General features: G+C 33.0%; 1 protein-coding gene across 1 annotated transcript; it reads left to right on the top strand.

Annotated features, from left to right (window-relative positions):
* Positions 1–22626: 22626 nt before the first annotated feature.
* LOC131665797 (uncharacterized) lies at positions 22627–24965 on the top strand. The gene is made up of 2 exons (XM_058937923.1): positions 22627–22740; positions 24545–24965. Exons 1-2 carry the CDS (start codon positions 22726–22728, stop codon positions 24836–24838), a joined length of 309 nt encoding a protein of 102 aa, XP_058793906.1. The 5' UTR covers positions 22627–22725; the 3' UTR covers positions 24839–24965.
* The last annotated feature ends 1006 nt before the right edge of the window (positions 24966–25971 follow it).

Here is a 25971-nt window from a genome sequence, read left to right on the forward strand (position 1 = left end):
ATACTTAACTCTTATACTTTGTTATATCGCCCATCAAATAATAACAAATATATCGATGGTCTCTCGCGAAAACAGTCGCTGTCCGCCCAAGCAATTCTCTCCTGAATAAAATAAAGGAACGCAAACGATCGACAGAGAAATGCTGCTTAAACGTACCGCTGAAGTTGTCATCGCGACACTATTAATCTTATCGATAAAATCAATGGTATCAATTGCTTGTAAATGCTTTTACGACCAGCTTCTTTACGATCAACACACCAAAGACTTGGCTTATTTATCAACGTCTCTTGGAGACAAGCCTCGTTTTTACCTTTAATACTGTAGAAGTAATTGAAACGCATTATGCGGACCAATGTTTCGCGAACAAAAAATAAGCGACAATGGCTTCTATTGTTTTGCAACGACCAGCTGAAGAATTGTAACTTCGACAATGTGAAAAAGTAAATTATTCATTGATGCTTAGCCCATGAGCAACAAATTATTTTTCACCAAAAAAAAAATAAAATATAAATAACAAAACTTTATTCAAATGCCAAAATCACCCAAAATGTCAAATGCTATTTGATACGTAATAAAACGCAATTTAATCATTCACATACCTTACCAAACAGCGTTTTTATCTTTCTTATTGAAATAGTAGGTACGCTCAGTTGCGCGCGTATTTGAAAATGGCGCAACAGTTATGAATTCGCGCAAATGCATACTAATCAACATACGTGAGCAAGAGCGCGATATTTTACGTCTCCCCTCGATGGTCATTCCGTTGCCGAGATCTTATTTCAAAAAATCGCGGAGCTAACACACTTACAAATAACTAACTTTTGTATGACAATCCAAAAAATTACTTTTTATTCGATTGCAAAACTCATTTGGTCTAAATCTCAAGGGGTGATAACTTCATTTTATGAATCAATGTTAAGTAAATTTTTTTGTCAGGGATTGTTAATTTTAATTTTGATTTGCGATTTTACGCAGCTTTAAGAAATCCTTACGCAAAAATCTAATTGTTTTATAAATTTTGAATGATTTTGAACTTTTCAGATTTTTGTCAGATTACCTTAAATTTGATACTTTTTTAAAGCTTCTACAAAATTCGACAGCTTTCATTAGATTTGATAGGCTTTCATAATTTTTATAGCGGTCAGTGTGTTACATTAATTTTATAAATATATCACCATTACACAAGCCTATTACAACAATTTTTATAATAATTTTAAAGAATTTAATTAGTCGTATCAAACTTGAATAATACTTTCCTTATTCACGTCTTGATTATAACGAATAATGTTTCAGGTTGAGATCGAGTAGTACAATCAAGGGTCGTGGCAGCGACCTGCGCTATGATCATTTATACTTCAGTTTTTATCGAGAAATCTTCAAACATACATAAAAACTATACCAATTCATTAAAATCTGAATAAAATCAGATTTTCTTTGAAGCTCTGTCAGAGTACTAAAAATGATAATAACGTCTGCATCCGTGAAAATAATCTCGTAACCCAAGCCCAACCAAAGCACATGGAATAATCTGATAACCATATAGCTTCCTCGAGTATGAGTCATAGATCAGCGTGAGCGCGCTAGAAAGTTCGCGCGCGTTTTACACGTTCATTTGATACGAGAACACGGAGGCTTCGCGCGTGTGCCACGAACGTCGTTGCACCTACGTAATACAGTGGGCCAGAAGCAGTACATGCATATCACTTTGAAAATATGTGGGTGGGATCACGGCAGTGAGTTATAATCTTGCAGCTACGAAAATCCGGAAATCGCGTATAAGGTTCTGTATGTGTGTACGACTGCATTAGTATACGTATGTAACTAGCTGGCTGCAAGGTGAGACTTTTGAATAAATTTGATGTGTGAGATATCATCTTCGCAAAATGATGGTTTTTCGTTTCTGGATTTAAATCCGTGTGCGATTTGCCAAATTATAGTAATATTTATTCAAAGCGATGACATCTAAGAGTCTAGAACATTTTTTCTTTTCATTGTAAACTAGTACTGTCCATATGTTTTTGTTATCACGAAGAATCTAATAATTGAGTGAACAGTCCGCGTATTCAGTATCATCTCCATAAGTGAACTGAAATAAGTTCTGTTTTCTACAAAAACAGTTATTTAATAGAATGTTGTTGGAATCGACGGAACGGATTGAAAAGGATTTTTTTTTATTTCACTGAAGCAAGTGGTCTATTTCAGCCAGAATCGTTATAGAGTCAGTGCAGAAAAGTGAATTCTCCGAATAAAAATTTGTGCTTAGATTACAGTCAGTTACGTGACTCTCATAGTGGTTTTATGACAAGCAGCAGCGGTAGATTATAATTGAAGAAAATCTCTCTCACATCCTTCCCGCTCGTGCGCGAGAGTAGACGACCTGCGATTCCCGCTGTATCGTCATTACTCGCCGTGCTGGCCCATTAATTCCACGGATAATTGGCTAATCGGTACTGGATCATCGCGCGCTTGCTACGTTTGTATGGTTAATTGCGAAACGCGAGAATCATTCTCGTCATCGTCGTGACGTCGTATTTTTTCAGCGATTACTAATTGTAATAATGCAAGTTCAACAGTAAAACTTTTCATAATAGTTTTCATTGCTTTTCACTGATAGTTTGTATTATTGAAATGACTAATAATAAATAATATTTTGTTCTAAACACACGTGAATATCTAATATATCTAATAAGTAATAATAATAAGTTCAGCATGGACATAAAGCTTTGTCAGATTTATAATTTGTTAACCTAGTGATAGTTTTAACGTCATTATTTTTCTAACTGGGTGCGAGTGCACAGAAACTGTGATTTTAGTTGCTACTAGCTGCTAAACGTCAACTTATTGGTCGAAGAAAAGAAGCATGAGAATTGATGTTAAGTGTGTTGTTCGTTCGAATCTCATTTGATTAAATGTTCATTGATCTAATATTCTGTATATCCCGTTGAATTCTACAAACCTTCATGGAAATAACTTTAAAATTTAACTGTTTTGTTAACTATGAGAAGTAAGCATTTCAGTCGGCGCGTTTGAATGATTCGTTTGCATAGATACTTCACTCGCACGCGCCACATGTGCATTTTCTTCGAATGCTCATTATTCAGCCGCTCCTTTCCACTGTGAATGCTTTTGAATGGCAGAAAGTTGCAACTACTCAATGGAGCTCTCTACTGTATGCGTCTGTTTAATTTTAATATTAGCGTGTATTCTGTTGTGCTGCTAGCCTCATAAATATTACTAAAAAATGAATTTAATGGCATTTTTTTCTACGAACACTTTTCAAGCAATCACGTTACTTTGTTCGCGTCAAGAAATAGCGATTTGAAAAGCTTTCTAGCTAGACATTTTCACAGCGAATGAGTTTATTTTAAATTATTGTTATTCCTGCTACTGTAACGAATGTTTTCTTCGAGCTAAATTAAGAGCTTAATTTCAAACAACACTTAACTTCTTTCTCTAACGGACACTGCAAAGTTAGTTTTATTTGTTCGTATAATAAATCAAATTGCGAAGCATAACTTAAATGCACACTTACAATTAATTCCGAGGCATGCAGTTATAAATCTACTTTTTTTTGCTTCGTATGCCACACGTAATAGAGCAAAGAATCGCGCTTGATGTCTGTATAAATGGCCTGGTAGAGCAAGTCAACTTCCTGAAAAGAAAAAGAGGCTCCAGGCTGATAAGACGTTCGCGTTGGGCAAATATACGAGTGGGAGGCCTGTGAAATGGCGATAACGGAATCGAACTACGAAAAATATTGTATATCTGCTATTTACGTTGCCATATAATGCCTTGCTAATAATATGGCTTCCTCTTGAAACGGCGTCTCATTTTCGTTGCCAGAAATCTTATAGTTTCGTCCTGCATGTCATTTTCTGGTCAGATCAAGTATCAAATCATTTTCAGGTATATTACGAAATGACACACTTAGTGACACTTCATACACAATTAAAAACGCATTGCGCGGCGCATTTCCCTTATTGATAAAAAATAGAACCGTGAGTGTCTTGCACCAAGACCATATCATGTAATATATGCAAAATGTACGAATAACAATGTAAGCATGTCGCGTGACGCAGTAGGGCGTCGTGTGTATGTGTACGAGTATAATATGCGTGCTAGAAAACATGAAAGAATGTTAGTTATTATAGTGTGTCCCTATGCACCTTGTCAATTCCTCCGTTATTCTGTCTCTGAGTCAGTGAGCTCGTTGAGAATGTAATTACATTGTTATGTGAACGCGATTTGCTTTTTCTTTGTTTTTTTCTAAGACAATAACAGGATGCGGAGGATATTTCGATTCTGAGAACGCCAAGGTTTTATTAATGAGACTAATTTGCAATTCAGAATCATTTGAAATTTGTTGAATTTTGAAAATGTTCTTATCGAATGACAATGAACAAATAAGTGAACGGAGATACATTTTATTTAGCGTATATTATCAAACTAAGTTATAAAATAAAAATAAAAATAAAAATAAAAATTTTAATCAATATGTTCCAATGTACTGTAACATAAACAATCCCTTTTAGAGTACTAGAAAAACGAGTTTAAGTTAACGCGAAATACGTACCCTGAACCGGCAGTACAAAACGCAGAATGCATGTCATAATTTCCAGTTGAATCAATTCAATTTAGCTTTGAATTCGATTAACGAACATCTTATTTATTGATACTACAATCCACATCTACATATCTTACGTATCCCTTGAATCAGCCAAGTTGATTTAAAAAAAAATTGTATTCCTCGCAACGTGTAGCGACTTCCTTGACGCCCTGTTTTTCCTCTTCAGGTGTCTATACTGTCGATGCCAAAGGGGGGGAATCATGAATGACCGAATTGAATGAAGCACATAATTGACCATTACTTGCTTTCTTTTGTCACGGCTCTGGAGCGTCTAGTTAATTAAAACCCAAAGTATTTCTAATTGATGAAAGCCCTCGTTGTTATTATCGATCTAAGTATAAGTGCAAACGATCTCTAAATGCCTTTGGTTTATGTAATATAGCGCTTCAACGAATAAAATCATTTAGCCGTTGTCGGATGTTTGTTTTCCTACAGAAAATACTTCCAAGTATTGATGTTATTACTCCTTTCGATAATTCTTGCTGTAAATATGACAGTACGAGTACATCCAATGAACTAAATCAATGGAAATTCTTGAAAATGCCGTTTTCAGCCAGATCCATGCGGCGAACTCTTTAGTTCATAAGTTGAATATTTCTTATTCATACGGTTCAAAAATTTCTGTAGAACAGCGACTTAAAAAACTATTCGTTAATTTAAATAATAATTAAAAACCTTCTAATACATTTTTAAAATATTTACTTGAGAAATCCTTAAAAATTATAGTATAGATTTTCAGAGATGGAGTGAATATTATGAATGAGAGGCAATGGACCACTGCTATCGCAACGCTTCACATCCACTTGAATTTTAATTTTTAATTTTTTTACTCAAGGTTTCGTACGTTATTTTCTGAACATCTGGACTTGGAGGCTCGACTGGCGCGAGATAATTTATGCCACGAAATGTCTATAAAACGATCATCACTACACAATACCCACTTCATTATCTCACCTCAGTCATTGGCTTTACAACGCCTATAACTCGCATCGCCGATAATAGAAATAATACTGGGCTTTCAAAGGCTCGTTTGTCATTTTTAGGCCGAAAACGAGCAAAGCATCGCACTCGAAAATCGACGTGCAGCAGCGCAAACCCCGCAATCCAGCGCGACGTTAACGTCCGCGCTAAATCACACGCCGCAGCAAAGCGGCGAGGCCGCACGCATGCACGACGACGCCATAGAAACTTTTCTCAAGAGGTGATATCCTCCCTCGCTCCTCCTGATTTATGAACTCCAGCTTGTTTATTAAAATTCGCGCGCGCGCATGCCTTTTTAGTGCCTCGAGAACTGAGCTCACGAGGATTTTTATTGGTTTGAGCGATATTACCACGCTCTATCAACGGGGGGGAAACTCCTTGGATTATTACAAATTTTAATTACAACTTCAGTGACAGTGCGTCCCCACTACTATGCAGTATACATCGGGTCAAATTTGCCCACTAGATGTCAGAAGATTACTACTATCTGTTCTCGATCACCCGATTCAGATCTTATCGTTCGGAAAATTTTCTTTTTTTAAGTACTTTCATGATTTTATTTCAGATTTAACGATACACTGAGACTTTACACTAATGCGCAAATAGGACTCACGAATAATCGGCACCATCTCACACCCTATATCTTTAGTTTCAAAGTACACAAGAGAAAGATTCTTTCACTGCGAGTACATAAATTTTACAGCTGAAGAATGCGGATCAACGCGTTTGAAAGTTGCTTCATGGGAAGCATTATTATCTCTCCCCAACTCCTCGCTCTGCTTTTAGGTGATGCACTGTAACTGGCGTCAAAAAATCTTTCGTATATCTTTCAATAGGCCAACAACGGCTCGTTAAAAATACTCCTAATATATAACTTGTAAATGAGTATATCCTTTCATTATGCATTTTGTTTTAACGTTCAGATGGTATATAAGTAATGATTCAACAGAAATCTTCTCTATGTAAATTCATACGAATTTTCAGTATAAATTTACAGTGCACCTTCACTATAATGGATCTAAAATCAAATAAATAATTAGATTCGTGTAAACTCATCTAATCATTCGCGTCATTTTGCTTTTAGACCCATGAGCCTGTTTTTTTTCTCTTCCACAATTTACAACATAAACAAACAAAGGTGCAGCGGATTCTTTATGTATAGCTCCCAGAAAGCCGAAGGCCAAGTAATATTTTTCGAGATAAATTTCACGACAAAAATAGCACAACTTGATGAACTACTGCTTCTGAAGAACTGTAAATCTCATTTCAAAATATAATAATTTGAGCGCCTAAGGTATAATTTTTGCGTTCACTGTGTTACTATATTGACACCAGTGGTCTTGCAGCATTTTATTTTCTTTTTTATGCAGTGGAACTCTAACATATTTTTATTTTCATTGGCTGTACTCATGCAAATGAAATTGTAAAAATAATTATTTACTTTCGTTAAGTTTTTTTATTACATATGAAGTAACATTATTGAAATTATTTAACTATACATTTAGCCTGATTCAAACTATATTCAAATGGCAGCTTCAGGAAATTTAAAAATATTTAGTATCATCAAGACCTCAGATATTCTCTTCCTAATATATATTTATGAAACTAAACTTTATGAAACAATAACAAAAGATTTAATGATAAATTTTTACTGTTTTTCCGAACGATTATAAGATTACTCAAATCCAGGGCTTCGAGAATTATGCATCAAATTCTACGCACTGATTTTCCATATAGATTAAAGATAAAATTGAGGGTTGAGAGTGATGGATGTACAAGATACGGATTAGACAAATGATCTATTGAATATGGCTTTATATCCTTCAAAGATGAATAGTCAGATCATACAAAACTGATCATTTTCACAAAAAAAGAGAAAATGTTTCCGAGAATTAAAAGGTCCCGAGTATATAATTTGAATAAGGAAACACGCGTGGGGGTACCTTCTCTTCTTTCGCGCCTTTGCAAAATCTGCACGAAGGCACGTTTCTGTTATGCTAATATAATACTATTTTCTACGTTGTCTGTTTTATTTAGATTTTCATCTGATAATTTTTTTGGAATACTAGTTAAACTTAAATACATCCCACACCTACTCTTGTACATCACTTAAAATTATTGTTAATATTCTATAACTGTCAATGTAAATAAAAAAATATGGATATTTTTTACTAAATAAATTTGAATTTATCGAACGAATGATACAATACAGACATAAGTGATGACATAAAATCCAACCATGTGTGTCATTTAGAATGTTCAATTTAGAAGTTTAGAATTGAATAATTCAACAGCCCAGAATTATCAATGACACGGCAAGACACGCGCGCATAAGCCCCGGCAATTAATCTGGTGCACATTGGAAAGAGTACGCCTTCAGAGCGGCTTAATATTTTAACGAAAAGTAGATTTCTAATACAAATATTGCAGCAGCTGAGCGTGAATTTGGACGACAGGATCGCGCGATGCTTTCCATTTTCAGTGTCGACTCGTTAATCCAGAGAGCAAACACGATATAATGACGAACAATTTTATTTCATAAAAGGTAGTGCCTTCTGATTTATGTAGCATCAGTATAAAGTTGTATTACGGTTAGTGTCGTTGAATAATAACGCGCGACGCGAAGTGGCTCTCAGATTTAATTATTATCCTTTTTTTTTTCTTGTTCTTGATGATGGGCGAACGTAAGTAAAATGTGCGATTCATATATTCGTTACAAATTGACCTCGCCTATAATTCACGCGCAGCGAGACTAGTCTCTCTCCGAGACGAGCAACAAAAAAAAAACCATATGAGGCACACTACCATGGCTTTCTAATAATCCCATAACAACAGGTCGAGTTAAGCTTTTGTCGGTGATATTTTTCAAAGGCGAATGTTCCAGATTGAGAAATATGGGCTAAGCGCGGTTTACCTGATGGTTGTGATAACGTGTGTTATACTGGTATTCTGCAAAAGCATCTCGATGAAGATACGCTAATTCAACGATATTGGTATAGGAGTTTATACTTTATCAAACATAATAGAAAAAAATAATAAATAAAGCAATCATAAGAAAAGTGCGTTATACGCAACAGCATGAATCGCCGAAAAAAAAAATCGTTTACTGCTTCCGCCACATTACAACACACGAGCGCAACGCAGACGTACTCGTACACTCAATGAATTTCCATTTCTCTATTATAACAACAAATCAAAATAAAAACATCAGTATCTTCTCTTCGCTTCCTATCGAAAGAGAAAACAATCAGTTCTAACGTATTAGAAAAGAGATTAAACTTGGTTACTAGTTGTTCCCAGCAAAGCTATATGCGCTAAAGAAAAGCATTAGAGCATTCCGACGGCGGCAACGCTCTTTTTACCAACGCATCATTGCCCGTGTTTATCTGTTTTCCACGGCTAAACAGGGCGTAATGTGTAAACGCGCTAGTCTTAGCAACAATGCAGTGCTCTTGCGTTTTGCAGTTATATATACTGTTCGTAGCGTTTAGACGTGTCACCGGTGCCATACTTTATTTCCGTTTTTTCTGGTTTTTTGACATGAATTATCGATCACGTCCATACGATTCGAATTGCTTCGTTTACTGTGTGATCGACTGTGGTGCTCGTCTAATCAAACTAATTCATAAACATTCCTAAAAATTAGACGCATTCCCATGCCAGTAACATTTAGACAAACCACCATTTGTTTTGCTATCGAAAAATCCGGCAACAATGTCAATTTTCTCACTGTACATAGCCGTCGACGCACGTTGTATTAGTCTAGCCTTGTTTTCACACGCCTTACTTACGTAATGCACCGTGTGTGCATGTCTAATCATACGCGCACATACGCACACTCGCGGAGAGAGAAGACAAGCACAAATTACAGTTAAAGGCTGTCGGCAAATACAATGCTCGTTATTCTCTCGCTTGGAAAGAAAAATTTCAATTATAAAATTTTCTCTCGCAAAGATCGCGACGCGAGATAAGCGTTTCTTTTTTGTTTAAGCCGATAAACCAACGCTGATAAGCTTAATGCGTGCAGCGGTGAGCCACTCAGTTATGGTGCTTGATTACTCTACGTGGTGCCTTTTGAAAGATCAGGTAGCCGCGACTTGCATATTTTTCAGCGAGCACTTCTGACGTACCTTCATTGCACAAGACGAATTTCCTAATTGAAAGTATCGAGTTACGTGTCTAGAGGCTGTTGTTGCTGTCGCTACGTCGTTTGTAGCAGATTTTCGTCAGCTTCCTGCACGAGATTATGCTTGCAATTTATTCTTTCTGTGGCATATTTAACGTTCAAGCCGGTGCAATGAGCGTCGTTCATTCTAATGGTGGCAATGCAGATTTGCAACCTGTAAATCATTAATAAAATACTTGTCAATTAGCTGTCAACCAAAACTTAAAGAAAGAAAACAGCGACAACTGAAGGTAAAGGACAGTCAGCTGCCACTCCACCTTGTTCCAATAACTTAACGATCTCTTAACGACTACTAAGTCTGTCTCGTTCAATGGCACTCGACGCTACGCTATATTTCTTGCAAAAGTAAAAGTCGCGCGAATCGCGATTGACGAATTCATTAGAACTAACGTGCCTAACGTTCGAAGATCACTGATAAATAGAGTTTCAAGATATAGATAATCAAGGTTGCGACCTCACGTCGCGAGCCAATATATACGTGAGGCATTGTATCGAAAAAAAGAGAGCTCATATGTATGGTTTATGTGTATGTACCTCAAAGCGGTTGTAATCGACGAATTACGTAAAAGCACACCAACTTTATATGCGCATCGTACTGCTCATTTAGCGAATCGTTTTACTTGCTAGTCGGATTATCGTTGCTTTTCACGTGTTTCTTTTCTTCGTTTTCCTATTGAGATTTATGGAAATTAACGAGCCTTTTTTATTAGATTTAACAAGAATTTACTATGAAAATACAGAAGTAAAATAATAAATTCTTAATCATGTGTCTGATGTGGAGTGACGTAGAACATGGCTTGAAAAAATTCATGCATATACGTACTGGCTGATTGATGATAATAACAATTATTTTTGTGCCGTCGAAAAAAAAATAAGCAAACGTAAATTATTCGAGATAAATAACGAACGGCACGTATAAATTAAGAGTAAAAAATCATTTCAAAGTATAATCAGCATAAGTGAAGTAAAGTTTCGGCCGGCAATCCTGCACATTTATTATCGTCCGTGGTGTTGTCAGCGCATGAAGCAAGCCACGTTTTTGCCAATTGCATTTATGAATTTCCATGAATGCAACAGTATCGCGGTCGCGTGCATTATTTTGGACACGCGTACACTTTATACCGCTACAGCTGCAGCTGTTTGCAGTGGAATTCACAGCGTGTCTTTTCATTTTTTCTTTCATTAATGGCGTTGGACGAGATAATACGTGGAAAAGGATAATTATAAGAAAAATCCATTTGTCAATGACTAATAATGAATATCTCTCGAGTGTTATGCGACACGAGTGTCACAAATGTCACCGGAAAATTCGGATACTTCCTTTTCTCGAGCAGGGTTAAATGAAAAGAGCGCTTTGCTCTTATATAGTGTGCGTGCTTTCAATGAAAATGGAACTAGGAAAGGACTTTCTCCGGGGAATCTTCTTCGTTGAACTTTTCGAGACTTGTTACTATATATAAACTGACCAGTACATGCAGTTTCCATTATTATTTTCGATATTTGTCGTTTCATTCTCATTTCTATCTATTTCATTAGATATACATTGAATTCTAGTTTCAATAAAAATTATGTTATTTTAAACAAATGCAGCCGCTACATCCGAGTTTATAAAACTTGATGGACGTATCTACTTTGATTGTGATTAAAATACAAGGTCGAGGTTTCAAGGAATTTGATGACCCACCATAGTTGCAACTTTTTGACAAGTAGAGGATTGGAATGCATATATTTACTTTAAGACTGACTGTCGTTAAGTGTGTGTGTGTGTGTGTGTGTGTGTGTGTGTGTGTGTGTGTGTGTACGCGCGCGCCTCTCAGAGTTTTTTTCCTCCGGATTGGTTGGAATTTAATGTCTGTCGACTTACAAAAGCACAAACATAATCCCTGGTGAAGATGACTTCCCCATGTCGTAACTTTACGAGTCAAATATTTGGCCAATTCAAACTGCGGATGCAATCTGCATTAAACGAACTTTTTCTTTTACGATTTATTTTTAATTACATTTGAAATTATACGAAACTGTAACAATGTTTTTTTAAAACAAGTTACGTATTCTTGTGAAACTTTTCTTGAGAGTATGATAATTAATTTCACATAATGCTACTATCAAGAATTTTATTGGAATTCTTAAAAATGGGTTATTAAATTTTCGGCGTCATATAATTTAGCCCCAAAAAGTGTATGTGTAACGTATACCTCAAATTTGAAATTGCAATTCAAATGCACCGCTAATTCTATAAGAATCCTTCTGAAAGTTAAATAAGCTAATGAAAAAAGAGTGAACTTAATTTGAAAGAAGATGCGTGTGCACGAAAGAAGAGCGCTTGATAAAAAAAATTACTAAGCAAGACCTGTAGAGCCGCACCATTTTCTCACTTTCTCTTTGGGTCTCTTTCCCTTTCGCTCTTTTTGATGCGGTTTTAATGTTCTTTTTACGAGGCAGCAGCGGTGATAGACCCCATGCAGCGAAACTGCTGTGGCTTTTCGGCGTCGTTGTCGCTTTGTCTAAAGTGCAAAAGATTAAAAAGTGCCGAGTTGACGCGGGTTTACTTTTTTTCATTCTGTTTATTTTATTTCCAAGCAGCTTGTACTAATATAAAACCTGATTTTTTCAGCAGGCAAAAATGCACCGCCTTCTCTGCAAAAGAGGATTAATCTCGGGGAATGCGCATGATATTGCCTGTTTTCAAGGCGGTTTGTGTTAATGAGCTGATTATAAAATGCTTTCTTATGAGATTTTTGATAAAATTAATTGCTTTTTTACGCTCGTAAAGTATAAATATATAATTAAATTTAATTTACCGAATATCTTCACAAATTTCTGCGTCATTTATCTAGTTGGCAAATAGGTATATAATAAAAAAATCATTCAGTTGTTCAAATACATTTTACAAAATAGATGAATTAAAAAAATTTTATCTAGTAATATCGAGAACTAATATTATTAACATTTTCGCGTTGCACAATGGTAACAACGTGCAATTTTACAATTACTTTACACAAGACAATGTTTAGCACTACATAATGCCCGATTATGTATACGCTGTTACCAAACAATTGTCCTCATATGGGCATCAGTCGCGCAGTCAATGATATTCCAAGCACGTAGCAAAACCTACGATCGTCTTTAGCATAAAAGAGACCCGGAGCATCATGGCGAGCATCATTCGGCTTTCGCAGTTCGACGGTAGTCCTCTCTTTGCTCCAACAAGCTCACCAAGCAAATCAACCGACATGAAATTCTTCTTTGTAAGTACTTATTTATTCACAATTTCATGAATACAAAATTTATTAGTTTATTATTGGAGAGAATAATAGACAATTTTCATTATATGTAAAATTATTTTAACGTTAAAAAACTATTTAGATCTTTTCAAAAAATACTAATCCTCTGTTTATTTGCTTCCAGGAAATCATCTTTATTGCTTTCGTGGCACTCGCCACCGCCGAAGAGACAGTGAAGAAAATCAAAGTAGAAGCGCTACCAGTCAACGAAGCTGAATCAACAATGAATGTTCGCAACCGACGAAGCCTCCTTTTGAGCGCTCCCTACACTGCTCCCGTTATTGCTGCTCCAGTTGCTGCAGCTCCATTTACTGCTGCTGCTGCTGCTCCAGTTGCCGTCGCTGCACCAGTAGCATATTCCTACAGTGCATCCGTGCCCTACCCTTACGCGGGTTACAGTGCTTATGCTTCCTACTCCCCTGCTGTCTATTTGTAAAGCTAGAGAAAATAATTTTGAGCTGTTAATTATAGATTTATGTACATATGTTCAAATGTTGATATTATCCATTCAATAAAATAAATTTTTTATCCTTACAAATTTTGTGTTTTTTCATTGAGACAACACAAGCTCCAATAGGGCAAAATAGTTTTATAACTAACTTTTGAAGAGTTACTAAGGACTGATAAAACTTCAAAGTCTATATCAGCCACATTCATTTTATAATACATTTACAATAGCTCTTGATTTTTATTAACCTTACCAATTCTACGAAGCTTTCTCGAATTTAACTGAATCACTTTTAACTGAAATATGAATTTCAAGTTATCCATAAAAAAATTATTACTTAAACAAATTAGAGAAATATATTGTGCTTTAAGCAGCAGATATAATATAATTGAGAATATAATCAGATCGGTATCGGCTACTTCTACCGATTATGATGAAATGAGACACTTATTAGTTATAAACATTAAAAATTGCATTCAAAAAAGATTTTTGTTGATATAAATAGACATTCATCAAAAACATACTTTCGGGAAATTAATTGTTTTAAAAAGAAAATTGTTATAAATATGAAGGGATCCTTAAATTTTGCCATAATTTTGTTCATCAAGTATAAATTCAGCATCGTGTTAACACATCGTTACATTTTAATCGCTATCTTTCTTTTCGTAGAACATTTCGATGATATATTTTCCTTAAAATCAGTTAAAAATATTACTCCACTTATAAATAAAAACTTATGACATATAAATAGCCATTAGCGATGAAATCAGCTCAAGCGATAAAAAACGAGGTGTGAAAAGTAGAAATTTAATGTTTTATAAAAGCAAAAAAAAAGTAATTCATAAATGACCTACATATATATACGCATAGGAGCAGCACTGAATTACGAATCCATAGTGTAGCTGAATGCGATAGCTTTTTCTTAATCCTTTAAATAATAGTGGTAAGTTGAATACAACGAGTGAAACGATGGGACAAAAGGAATCATTATGAAATTAGATCATGATTATAATCGCTTGATAAGTTGGAATAAATACATTTACTAAAACATGTATTGAATCTCAATAGAAAATGAATTTTATATTAAATAAACATTACAATAAACTGATCGATCTGGTAAGCCGAAGATTGTGCACATAACTATTTTGGGTGGAAATTGCTGTGCACACTAACATACGTGAAAATTGATACACAAATATACTGTGACATATTATACTGTGCACAATAATTCATGTGTAAAATAGTTATGTGCAAATACATTACAAAGATTGATGAAAGATTTATCCAGGAATGAATTCATGATAATGGTTTTGATGCATTATGATAATCAATATGAATCTTTTCAGAAAATTTCTTTCATTATTTAATATTAACTTGGAGAAAATGATTTAGGAAATCATATCAATTGTCAAACACAAGATACCAAATTTGAACAAATTGAAATTTGTAATAGAATAGTTACTAAATTATAAATATATCACTACAAAAATTGAGGCGCTTAAACGCAGATAAAGACATTTCAGAAAAATTACAGTAAAGTCACCGTCAACGCAGAACGCAATAGAAACTCAAGAAAAAGTAACGGTATTCTAATAACATTGAATTTAATTTGTTTATGAGCGGATATTGATCTCTTAACATTACAGCCTAATAAAAATTATCAGAACATTATAATTTTTCCTAATTTGCTATGGCAAACCAGATTGATGGTGACCGTCACCATAATTTTTCTAGAAGTTTTTTCTCGTTATGAACCTTTAATAATATACATATATATTAGATGGTTTTTTACCGTGATTTTGGTGGTTCTAGTTTAAACTGCAAGTCAAGTCATAATGCGTGTAAAACTTTCTCCTCATATACCATTTTCACAAAATAGGGGAGGAGATAGATCTACATACTCATAACTATAGGTGAACCAAAACTAATGCGTACAGATATTTAGTGTACCTCTGCAGCATTCCACGTGGACGTAATTCTTGAAGTTACAATAACAACCTTCTACGACTATTGAGCATATAGAATTCACATTCCTTATTATTTATTCGACATTTTTTATTGTTAAAAATTATGTTAATTCATTTATATTGGTAGACTGATGAGTAAGACGTTAACTTACTACCAATCGCTTCGCTTATGTTTGCAGTATTACCAAATAACTGGCCTTGCACGATAATCAATCGCGTGTTAAATGGAAAGCACGTAGGAAACCCAACGATTGTTTCGAGTATAAAAGAGACCCAAAGCATCAATGAAAGCAGCACTTTCCTTTCACAGCTCAACAGTAATCCTTCTATAACTTCAACAAATTTACCTAACAAATCAACCATCATGAAATTCTTCTTTGTGAGTATTTTTTTTAGAGAAGAAATTAATTCCTCTGTTATTGGAAGAGATATTTGAATTAGTTTCCCGTTCTAAAATATTTAAATAGACGAAAAAACTTATTCTATAAATTTATTTGCCTCAAGGGAATCGTTTTTTTTGCTTTCGTCACTTTTTCCAATGCTGAAGGAGCGGCAAAAGATATTAAACCAGAAGTGGTGCAATTGAACGAAGCTAAGTTAGCCACAAATGTTCGCCATCGGCGAGGCCTTCTTTTAAGCGCTACTCCAGTTGTCGCAGCTCCTCTCGATGCTGCTCCAATTGCTTCTGTTGCTCCAGTCGCCGTTACTGCTCCAATAGCATATTCTTACAGTGCTTCCGTACCCTATCCTTATGCGGGATACAGTGCTTACGATTCCTACGCTCCAACTGTCTATCTGTAAGACAGGGGGAATAATGTTGAACTGTTACTTATAGATTTATGTATGTACATATGTTCAGACACTAATTTGAATAAAATAAGCTGTTATTTCCTACAAAATTTATTCTTTTTTTATTCCGACTATTGGAAATCTTGTCATCCAGTAAAATCTTGTAGTTTTATAAGTTATTGCATTTATTTTGTGTTGAAACGACAAAAGACAATTTTATAGAACTATTAATGAATTTGCGAAAAATTAAAGTCAATAACGTTGATGAACTTGAAAAATTTACGTTTTTCTTAACGGGCTTAATTATTCTTATATACTTCATAAATTATTCTAGAATTCATGAATAATGCTTAAAAAGCCATAGATAAAATCTGTATTATTCTTATTGTAGACCTCCTTAAGATACCTGCTCCTGTCTAGATAAGTCAAAAAACATGACAAAATATAATTCACTGTAAATAGAACATTAGCTTGATAAATTTGTTTCAAAACGATACATGCAATAACAATTTATCATTTATTATAAACTTTTAAGAACTAATTTTAAAACTATCACCTACATATAAAAAAATTTCTTAACCAGATACACGACTCATGATTCATATATATTTTGCCTACCGAACATGAACTATCGTTAGAACTTCTGCATTGTCTTTCAGTTTTTATGTCTTGAAAACTCTTAGAAAGTATGAGAAATTTAAGAAAAATCTAGTCATTACGGGCGATTTGAAACAAATATAAGAGTTAAGGGTATGAGTGTGTATGTGAAATACTTTTGGCTCATATCATGATAGTATTCCATTCGATTTAAATGTGAAAATAATGAATAGGCTTCAAGAAAAAATACAATTTTTTAAATATCTAGGGATTCTAGTGGACTGTAGACTTAAACCACAATATTATATTAAATATCTTATAAAATATGTATATTGTTTATGTAATGTTGAACTTAGCAAGTTTTCTTATCGCAATTTATTATACGCTATTTCACAGCATAGCCGCGCACTGTGCAATTACTTGCATTGCTTACGGAAGAGCCTATTACTATACTCGTACTTTGAACCGTATCTAAAATATACGGACTAAATTAATCACAACTGTACTCAAAAGTTCTAAGTGGCTTATTATTATTGCTATCTATAAAAGAACATTTCATATTCGAAGTAGTAATTAAGAACTACAACAAACTGACTATAGAATACGAAAAATTCAATAGCAATATGAAAAGTCATAGTACACTTAACAATAACAAACAAATACATACCGTAAAGAAATGGATATTGATCAACAAGAATGTAGTAAAGAATAATGGATTGTTAATATGAAAAAAGCTTTTTTTCTGATGTATTGTTCTATTATTTAATTTTCTATGTTCTTTCAAGTTATGTAAACCGTCTTGAGTACAGGTATCTAACACAAGGGAGTCCCTGATTTCAACTCGACCTCACCGATTTCAATAATCTTTTGATATGTTATAGTTCATAAAATAATGAGATATATGTGTTTTTTTTGGCGGAGAAACATTTGGAGGAGTAAAATTTTAAATAAAAAAAATAAGGGTCCTTATGGTCGAAATTGTATGCACTAGTTTCATATTCACATGAGAAATAATATGAAATGTGTTTCATCTTAAAATATCAATTAGAAACTGAGATACATTGGAAAATCTATTTTTAGGAATGAACTTTGAGGGCAGTTTTTACCGCCTAAAAATGTTTTTCCATCGATAAAAAAAACACGTATGTCCATGATCTATGACATATCAAATTATTATTGAAATCGGTAAGGTTGAGTTGAAGGGAGGGGGGGTAGGTTCCTTGTAAGGATACCTCTGCAAGGTTATTGGATAACAAAATTTGGTTGGTTAATAAATAAAAATATATAAACTCGTTTAGTTGGCACCCAAGCTCAGAATTGTTCCCTTACTGTTTATTTCAATTCCAAATATATCAATATCAAATATAATTAGCAATTCACTATGTTTTATAATGAATTGTTTAATTAGATTAAATTATGAAATTTAATGTATCGAAAGATAACATGGAAAACATATGTCCAGATCTCTACGATCAGTTAAGTTTCGACTAAAATTTCACTCCTTACTCCGATTAATAGATGTTTTAACAGAATATGAAACAAATATATTTATATTAGCAAACTGATAAACAGGATATTGAGTTACGATCGATTGATGCTCTTATGTCTGCATTGCACTGTTACCAAATAATTGGTCTTGCGCGAATGTTCATCGCATACTCAATGGTAATGCAAGCACGTAGGAAAACAGGCCATGGTTCTGAGTATAAAAGAGACTTCATGAATCGTTGAGATTATCAGTTAGCTTTCACAGCTCAACAGCAGTCCTTACAACTACAATAAGTTCATCAATCCAATTATTTAACATGAAATTCTTTTCTGTAAGTATTTAAAAACAATATAATTTATTAATATTTCACCAAAAGGAATTTTTAATTATCGTTACTATTAGTCATGTAATGCTGTACCGTATTATGCAATAAATTTTTGACCTATTATATTAAGTCTTCTTTTCTACCTAAAAGTAAACAATGAATTCTTTGTAGGTAATTCTCCTTGTAACCCTTGTGGCTCTCGCCAAGGCAGAAAAGTCAAAGAAAGAAATTGACCCAGAAAGTGCCATATCAGTGACTGAAGGTGAATCAGAAACAAACACCCGTGATAGGCGTAGCCTATTTTACGGTGCTTACACTGCTCCTATTGTTACCGCTCCCGTTGCCTACGCTACTCGTATTGGTTACCCATACGGTGCCCTGCGCTATGCGGTTTATGGTGCTTACGCTCCCCATGTTCCTGCGATCAGATATTTATAAGGAAGGAATTATTTATCAGTTAATCAGAACTGTAAATTAATTCTAAGTATGTATGTTGATATTAAAAAATTGTGATTTATTTAGACATAGTACATTAAAACAATTGATTTTCAATACGATATTATTAGTTTTTCTTTCATTTTTATTAATAGACTTACATAAGGTGATTGTGAAATAATATACTAATAATTTTATTTTCGTTTGAAGCCGAAATAAAAACTTAAATAGGAAATAGTAAAATAAAAGATATTTAATTAACTCTGTTGGAAGTTTTTTCATCCTTTTTGAAAATGTTGGAATATAGTATATGAAAAAGCATAGAAAATAGAAATCATGATTCGCGTCAAGTTCAAAATTACCATCTTTATAATATATCTTTATAAAATATCTTTTCACGTCATAAAATAGTACATATTTTATTTTGTTCTGCATTAAGAAAATCGAATTGATTATCGAAACGAATACTTAAACATTTTTTATCAACTATCAAAAAATAATAAAATATGGAAAAATAATAAAGAATATGATATGAATAAATAGGAACATTTAGAAATATGATGAGATTGCACGTGTTATTGTTATATGATTTATCTTATAGACGAAATATGAAACTCAAATTGTTAAGATTGAATAAATATATATTTATAAACTATAGTTTGTAAAATATATTTTAATTATGACAGCTAGTTGATGTTTAGACGTAAGTAAAATGTCTACAATGGGATTTTCGTTCTGGTTTGAAATCACTTTTTAATTTGAATTAAATAATAAATAACATCTAATTAGAACTAACTCATGAAAAAATCAATGTTACCTGACTATTATTGCCTCATTTTGTGACCATTATGTATTCGAATAAAGTAATAAAGTCCTTGATCTTGAGACCTACTGTATGGTTAAGAGTAATATTCAGTTTTTACGGCTCAACACTTGTTATGTCCACTAAGTTAAGACATCAATTTTTTCAAAATAAATTTCTGTGGGTAAAATGTATTTCTGTAAGTACGAGTATTTGCTATATTTTCCTTCAAAACAAATAATGAACTATTAGTGTTCATTGAGTATCGTAATGGATACGGAAAGTTTCTTTCAATTTTTCTATAACATAACATTGAAGATTAATATAAACTAATCACAACATTGCATTTATAATTAAATTGAATGATATATTTTAGCTCAATTGAAAACGACAAAACTTGACTAACGATGATCAGGAAACTGTTCGTGCCATCTTCATCGCCATTATTTCTACTAAAGACATAAACAAACCTGGGACTATACCAACATTAATGTCAAATAGTCCTTTCAATGTCAGGGGCAAGTATGGATTCACTTTGCGTACCAATGCTATTACAATAGCTGTTGTTCCAGTTGTTGATACCGCCACCGAAGAAACAACAAAAAAACTAGAATTTGCCCTTTCACGATACCCTATGCCTACTCTACAGAATATTCGTTCCACACTATCATCCTACTTTTATGTATAACATATTATGGGAATAGCATTTTTTATTTCGTATTATAAGAATACCACAGAAAATAAAGCTAATGAAATCAAATACTTAACATAACAACGAGACTTTTCTCAGCGAACTGAAATAGCTTGTTTCCGCTATTCCAATAAGGTATGGCTTTATAATTTAATTAATGCAAGATTTTAGTGCAAAATACATTTTCAACTCTTAAATAACAATATATTGTTCAATTTATTAAACCTTATAGTAATAATTTGCCGATTATTCAATTTAATAATATATTTCTAGTTATAAATAAAATAATATCCATAAAACATTAAGAGTCAAATTTGCAAATATTGAAAAAATGTCTTAAAAAAGTCGATAAGTCTGTCAAATATTTTCCCTATCGAATCTTTTAGTAATTTAGAATTGATGAGGAGATGTGAGATTTACAATGTCTTTTCGAAATTCTTTTAACTTATTAAAGTAATTACGAAGCTTCCAAAACATTTTCTGAGATTGAATTTCATATTGAAATACCCTCCAAACATAAAATTCTCCTAATTCATTATTTATCACCACTCCATAATATTTAAAGTAGACTAATCATATGTAAACAAGATGTAGCCATTTTTCAAGTAAGAAGAAAAAAATTTTGATGAAATACGTAAAAGCATAAACTATTATATCGAAGAAAAATGACAGGATTCTCTTTTCCCCGTTATAAAAAAAGTGATGGATACCATGTTAAAGCATTTTATTTGTGAATTGACTGGCTGAGATATGATCATGTGATATATTACTATATGGCGGCAAATAAGCGTACATGGATGGTTTCGAGTTTTTTTGTTGAATAAAAATTTAATTTATCATAATTGATACGGGTCATTTAAAAAATAATGAAAGTAAATAATAGGCTGCAATGTTATTGTTTTAACTTTAATTTTGTAAAACGATTTAAAAGATGTGAAACATATTCTAAATTGTTAATTAGTAGAAACATGAGGTTATGCTTTGGAATTATTCTGATTATTTTCTATTACTAATCCATAATTTGGTTTTTGAATGTTCGATTGAAATAAATGTTGTAATGTCGAAATATTTATTCAAAGAGTAAAACATACGTTTAACAGTAATTTGATCCGTATAGTTAAGAAGAACTAAAAGATTATTTATTGCAGTTTTGAATCAATTTGAAAACGTGGAAGTATTTTACTATAAGTATTTTTTTACTGTAGTATATTTTTTTTACTGTCGTATATGTAAAAAATTAAAAAATTCACCTTTGAAAAAAAAAAATTTGTGTTAAATATTGTAATCAATATAACAAGAAATGAAAAAGAAGATATGAGCTTACGAAGCACGTCCAGCGTCACTACTTGTAAATATTAAAACACTTTTTTCATTGTAGGAAAAGAATACATAAGTTTAACTTATAGAATTGTGCTATGACATAAGTAATCTGTTAGTGAATGACTTAGCAAGTTTACATACGCTTGTTTATTAAATAAACAATGAAGAGAACTTTTTTTCTATCGCTTATTTAGACAATCATAATCTCATATTAAGGTTATGAATAGTTTGCGCTATAAAAATATTTCTGCATTTTGTAAAAACTTATATGGATAGTTGAAAAAACTATTCAGATTGAACGGGCTGACCGGTAAAATTTAATTTGAATGAAAGCAAAAGAATAAAAACATGACATTTCCTGATGTGGCTAACACTTTTCTATAGAGTACATGATGAATGTCAAGGCATCGATTAAAACGTCTAACGTCGTAGACGCCAAGTTATCATGAAAACAGTTTGACAGTGGCAGATCCGTGACGCGTTCTGCATACCATTAAGTGAAGTTTCGACCATTCTTGGCCGACATCCAAGGCCTCGAATACGATCACGTACAGGAGACGATCGGTTTTACCCAATCCCCCCGTGCTCCTTATAGTCTTACCAAACAACTGTCCTCGCACGAACGCCCGTCGCACGGTCAATGATAATAAATGGACACCAGGAGCTCCCGAACGTTTTCGAGTATAAAAGACACTCCGAGCACTGACTAAGACGTCATTCAGCTCTCACAGCTCAAGCGTACTTCTTCTAGCTCCAGCAAACTAAACCTATCAATACATTCAACATGAAATTCTTCATTGTGAGTACTTTTTTGTATATCTTTTGTGATCGGAATTTCATTATTTTAGTAATAAAAAGAACTCGTTTCAAGTGTACTGTAATTATAGAAGCATAGCTAATCGATTATAAGTATCCATTTACACTTTAATCAAATTGGTATTAAAAAATTAACACTTTTCTACAATACGAAACTTCTAAAGTTATTCTTGCATGCTTTTGTAATCTTTCGTTTTCTTACAATTTTCATGGTTTTTCTTCTAATAGTAGTTTCATAACATCACAGCTTGATACAGCCCACATAAATTACCAAACTCATAAATAATAGATTATGTAACTTAGCTTTTTGTAACTTGTTACATACGCTAGGCAATGCGGTTCGATGCATTCAGAGTATGAAATAAGTATTATGAAATTTGAAGTTTATGATGACTGTAAAAAATACATCATTTATATTCAGAGCGTGATCTCTTGCACCTATTATAGTCAACTTTGAGCAAGCTAACTACAATCTTTATATTTATAAATTTTTATTGCGACAGTTGCCGAATATTTCTATCCATATTAAATCATTCGCTCTGGTTATGTAAGATTATCAACTATTTATACTTTTCAGTTTTGAATGTAAAAAAACAATTAAATATAATTATGAGACGAGAAAACAAAATTGCATTAATTTATTCTTCGACAAATTTTAAATACAATTATTCTTACGTTCAAAAATTGTATACGTAATTTCATGATAAAAAAATACACTGAATGTTAATTTTACACGTAGAATATTTATCTTCAAAGAAATGTACCTCTCGTTATATGTTTTCCAACCGAATAACAGTCAGTAACAAAATAATATCTTAGAATGTTAGTAGTTTTATATTGTTTGCTATTGATTATTCGATAAGATCACGTTATGATATTTAAATTCACAAAAAGTGATCAGTGAATATCGTACTTTTGCAAAAGGCAGCATTCAAACTCAATGATCTCGAAAACTTTTTCATTGAAACCCCTTCATCTTGCTTTCATAGAGTTGAAAATTTGAAAAATGGTTATTTTTACTCCTATTTTTAGAAAATGACGAGTTGACGACATCCAGCGTTGTGATTGATTGATGCGAAAAGAGAATGCGAAATTTTGAATTTTCCTATATTTTAAAATAGCTGCATTACATATCCAAAAGTGTGAGATTTCTATTAAAATTTCTATCAAGATTTCTATTTTATTCAGCAGAAAATTAAATTTATGAATAATTAATATGGATAATAATTTACAGAAATGGAAATATGCCGCCGATAAATCTTTTTAGAAAATAACTAGTTATCTTTTCAAATTACGCTGGAATAATTAATAAGAATCGATAATTTAAGTACTATTTGTCAAATTAATGTTGTTATCTTAAAATGTGATTGAAAGAGAGAATAAGTACCTAGGATCAAACGGAGGGACTGACATTTTTATATTTTACATCGTAAAGTAAGAATTTTTTACATTGTATGTGAGAAACGGAAACTAATCAGAATAAAAAATATTGACGGTGTTTTGAACGAGGCAACAAAGGAACATAGGATATTGAAATTTATTACTAATACTGATATTATACTGAGGCCGTAGAAAACCGCAGCTATTGAATAAATGTACGATTGTACGATACAAATAAGGTAATAAATAACAGAAAAACAAAAAAAGTGCGAGTAAAGCGCGCTAAATAACGCTAGTCAAATAAATAAGTGAACTTACCTAACTATCATTGTAAGCTGAAAATATAATGGAAAATAATAAAAATACTTTTAAAAAACTAAACAAAATAAAAATAATTTTTTATACAGGGAATCCTTCTTGTTGCCCTCGTGGCTCTCGCCAACGCAGCTCCCAGCGCAGAAGAGGCAAAGCAGGAACTGAACCCGGAGAACGTGGTACCAGTGAACGAGGCAACAAGTGGCCGCAACAAACGTGGCTTCGTGTACAGCACCTATACTGCTCCCGTTGCCGCTGCTGCCGTCCCAGTTGCTGCCACCTATACCGCCGCTGCTCCCGTCGCCTACGCTGGTGTCCCATACGCTTATTCGGCTTACAGCGCTTACGCTCCTTACTATTCCGGCGTCCCCGCTGTCTATTACTAAATAACACGAACGCTATCCAATGGTTACGTTGAAGACGAATGTGTTGATAAATTTCTGTAAATATATATCATTAGTTGTTTAACAGTTTAAAGTATTTCACTTGATGCAATAAAATCAGTTTGTTAACTACAAACCATTCTGTCTTTCTTATTATTTTTATCATTTTATTTAGTGAATCAATATTCGTCTGAAATAATGTTTATATTGAAATATGTTGTTGATTTTCTTTAAGCAAGTAACATACAGAAGACTAAATATATTAAGAATTGCAGAACAACTAAGTAGTTTAAGGGATGCTAGGCATTTTAAACATCCTTAACTCTTCATATATGTATCTATATGTATTTTAATACATTATATTCCAAACGAAACTGTTCTTAGAATCAGTAGACAATGAAAATATTAAGCGACTTGTGGCACATTTCAGACTATGACGATCAACTTGTCAGGGGTAGGTTTCAGATTTTCTTGAAACTTGGTTTGCGTATTGTTTATATGGTAGTGTATTTAAGTGTGGATTATTAGATCATTATAATAATTATATCAAAAGTTATAAACAATTGAAAATTTTTGACGAAAAATTTTCAAAAATTTATATCTCCGCAACCATTTAAGTTATTGAAGCGAATGTTTTTCAAATTAAGCATAAAAGGGTGTACTTTGAAAATATTGAGTGAACAATACTTTAATATCAATTTTTCCAAAAATTATTAACATTTTTTTAAACAATTACCCATATCTCAAAAAGTGTTATTTTTATTTTAAAAATGATTTTTTTATTGAATTCCTTGAGATTTTTTTTTAAGATTCCGTTTTAAAATTCATCCAGCGATCATTAGATGCAACATAGTGAACGGTAATAGTGGACGCTGACAGGCCTTACGACGCTTGTCGGCCACGCATCGGCGCTGCTATCAAACTTACCGACTTATCGGCGTCGTAGGGCCTGTGAGCGTTCACTATTATCGCTCACTGTGTCGCATCTAATGATCGCTCGATGAATTTTAAAACGGATTCTTAAAGATAAAATGTCAAGGAGTGCAATAAAAAAAGAATTTTTAAAATAAAAATAACACTTTTTGAGATATGGGCAATTGTTTAAAAAAAATGTTAATAACTTTTGGAAAAATTGA

Source organism: Phymastichus coffea, unplaced genomic scaffold (genome assembly GCF_024137745.1).
Source record: "Phymastichus coffea isolate CEN01 unplaced genomic scaffold, Cenicafe_Pcof_1.1 PCOF00054, whole genome shotgun sequence".
In the NCBI taxonomy this organism is placed as follows: Eukaryota; Metazoa; Arthropoda; class Insecta; order Hymenoptera; family Eulophidae; genus Phymastichus; species Phymastichus coffea.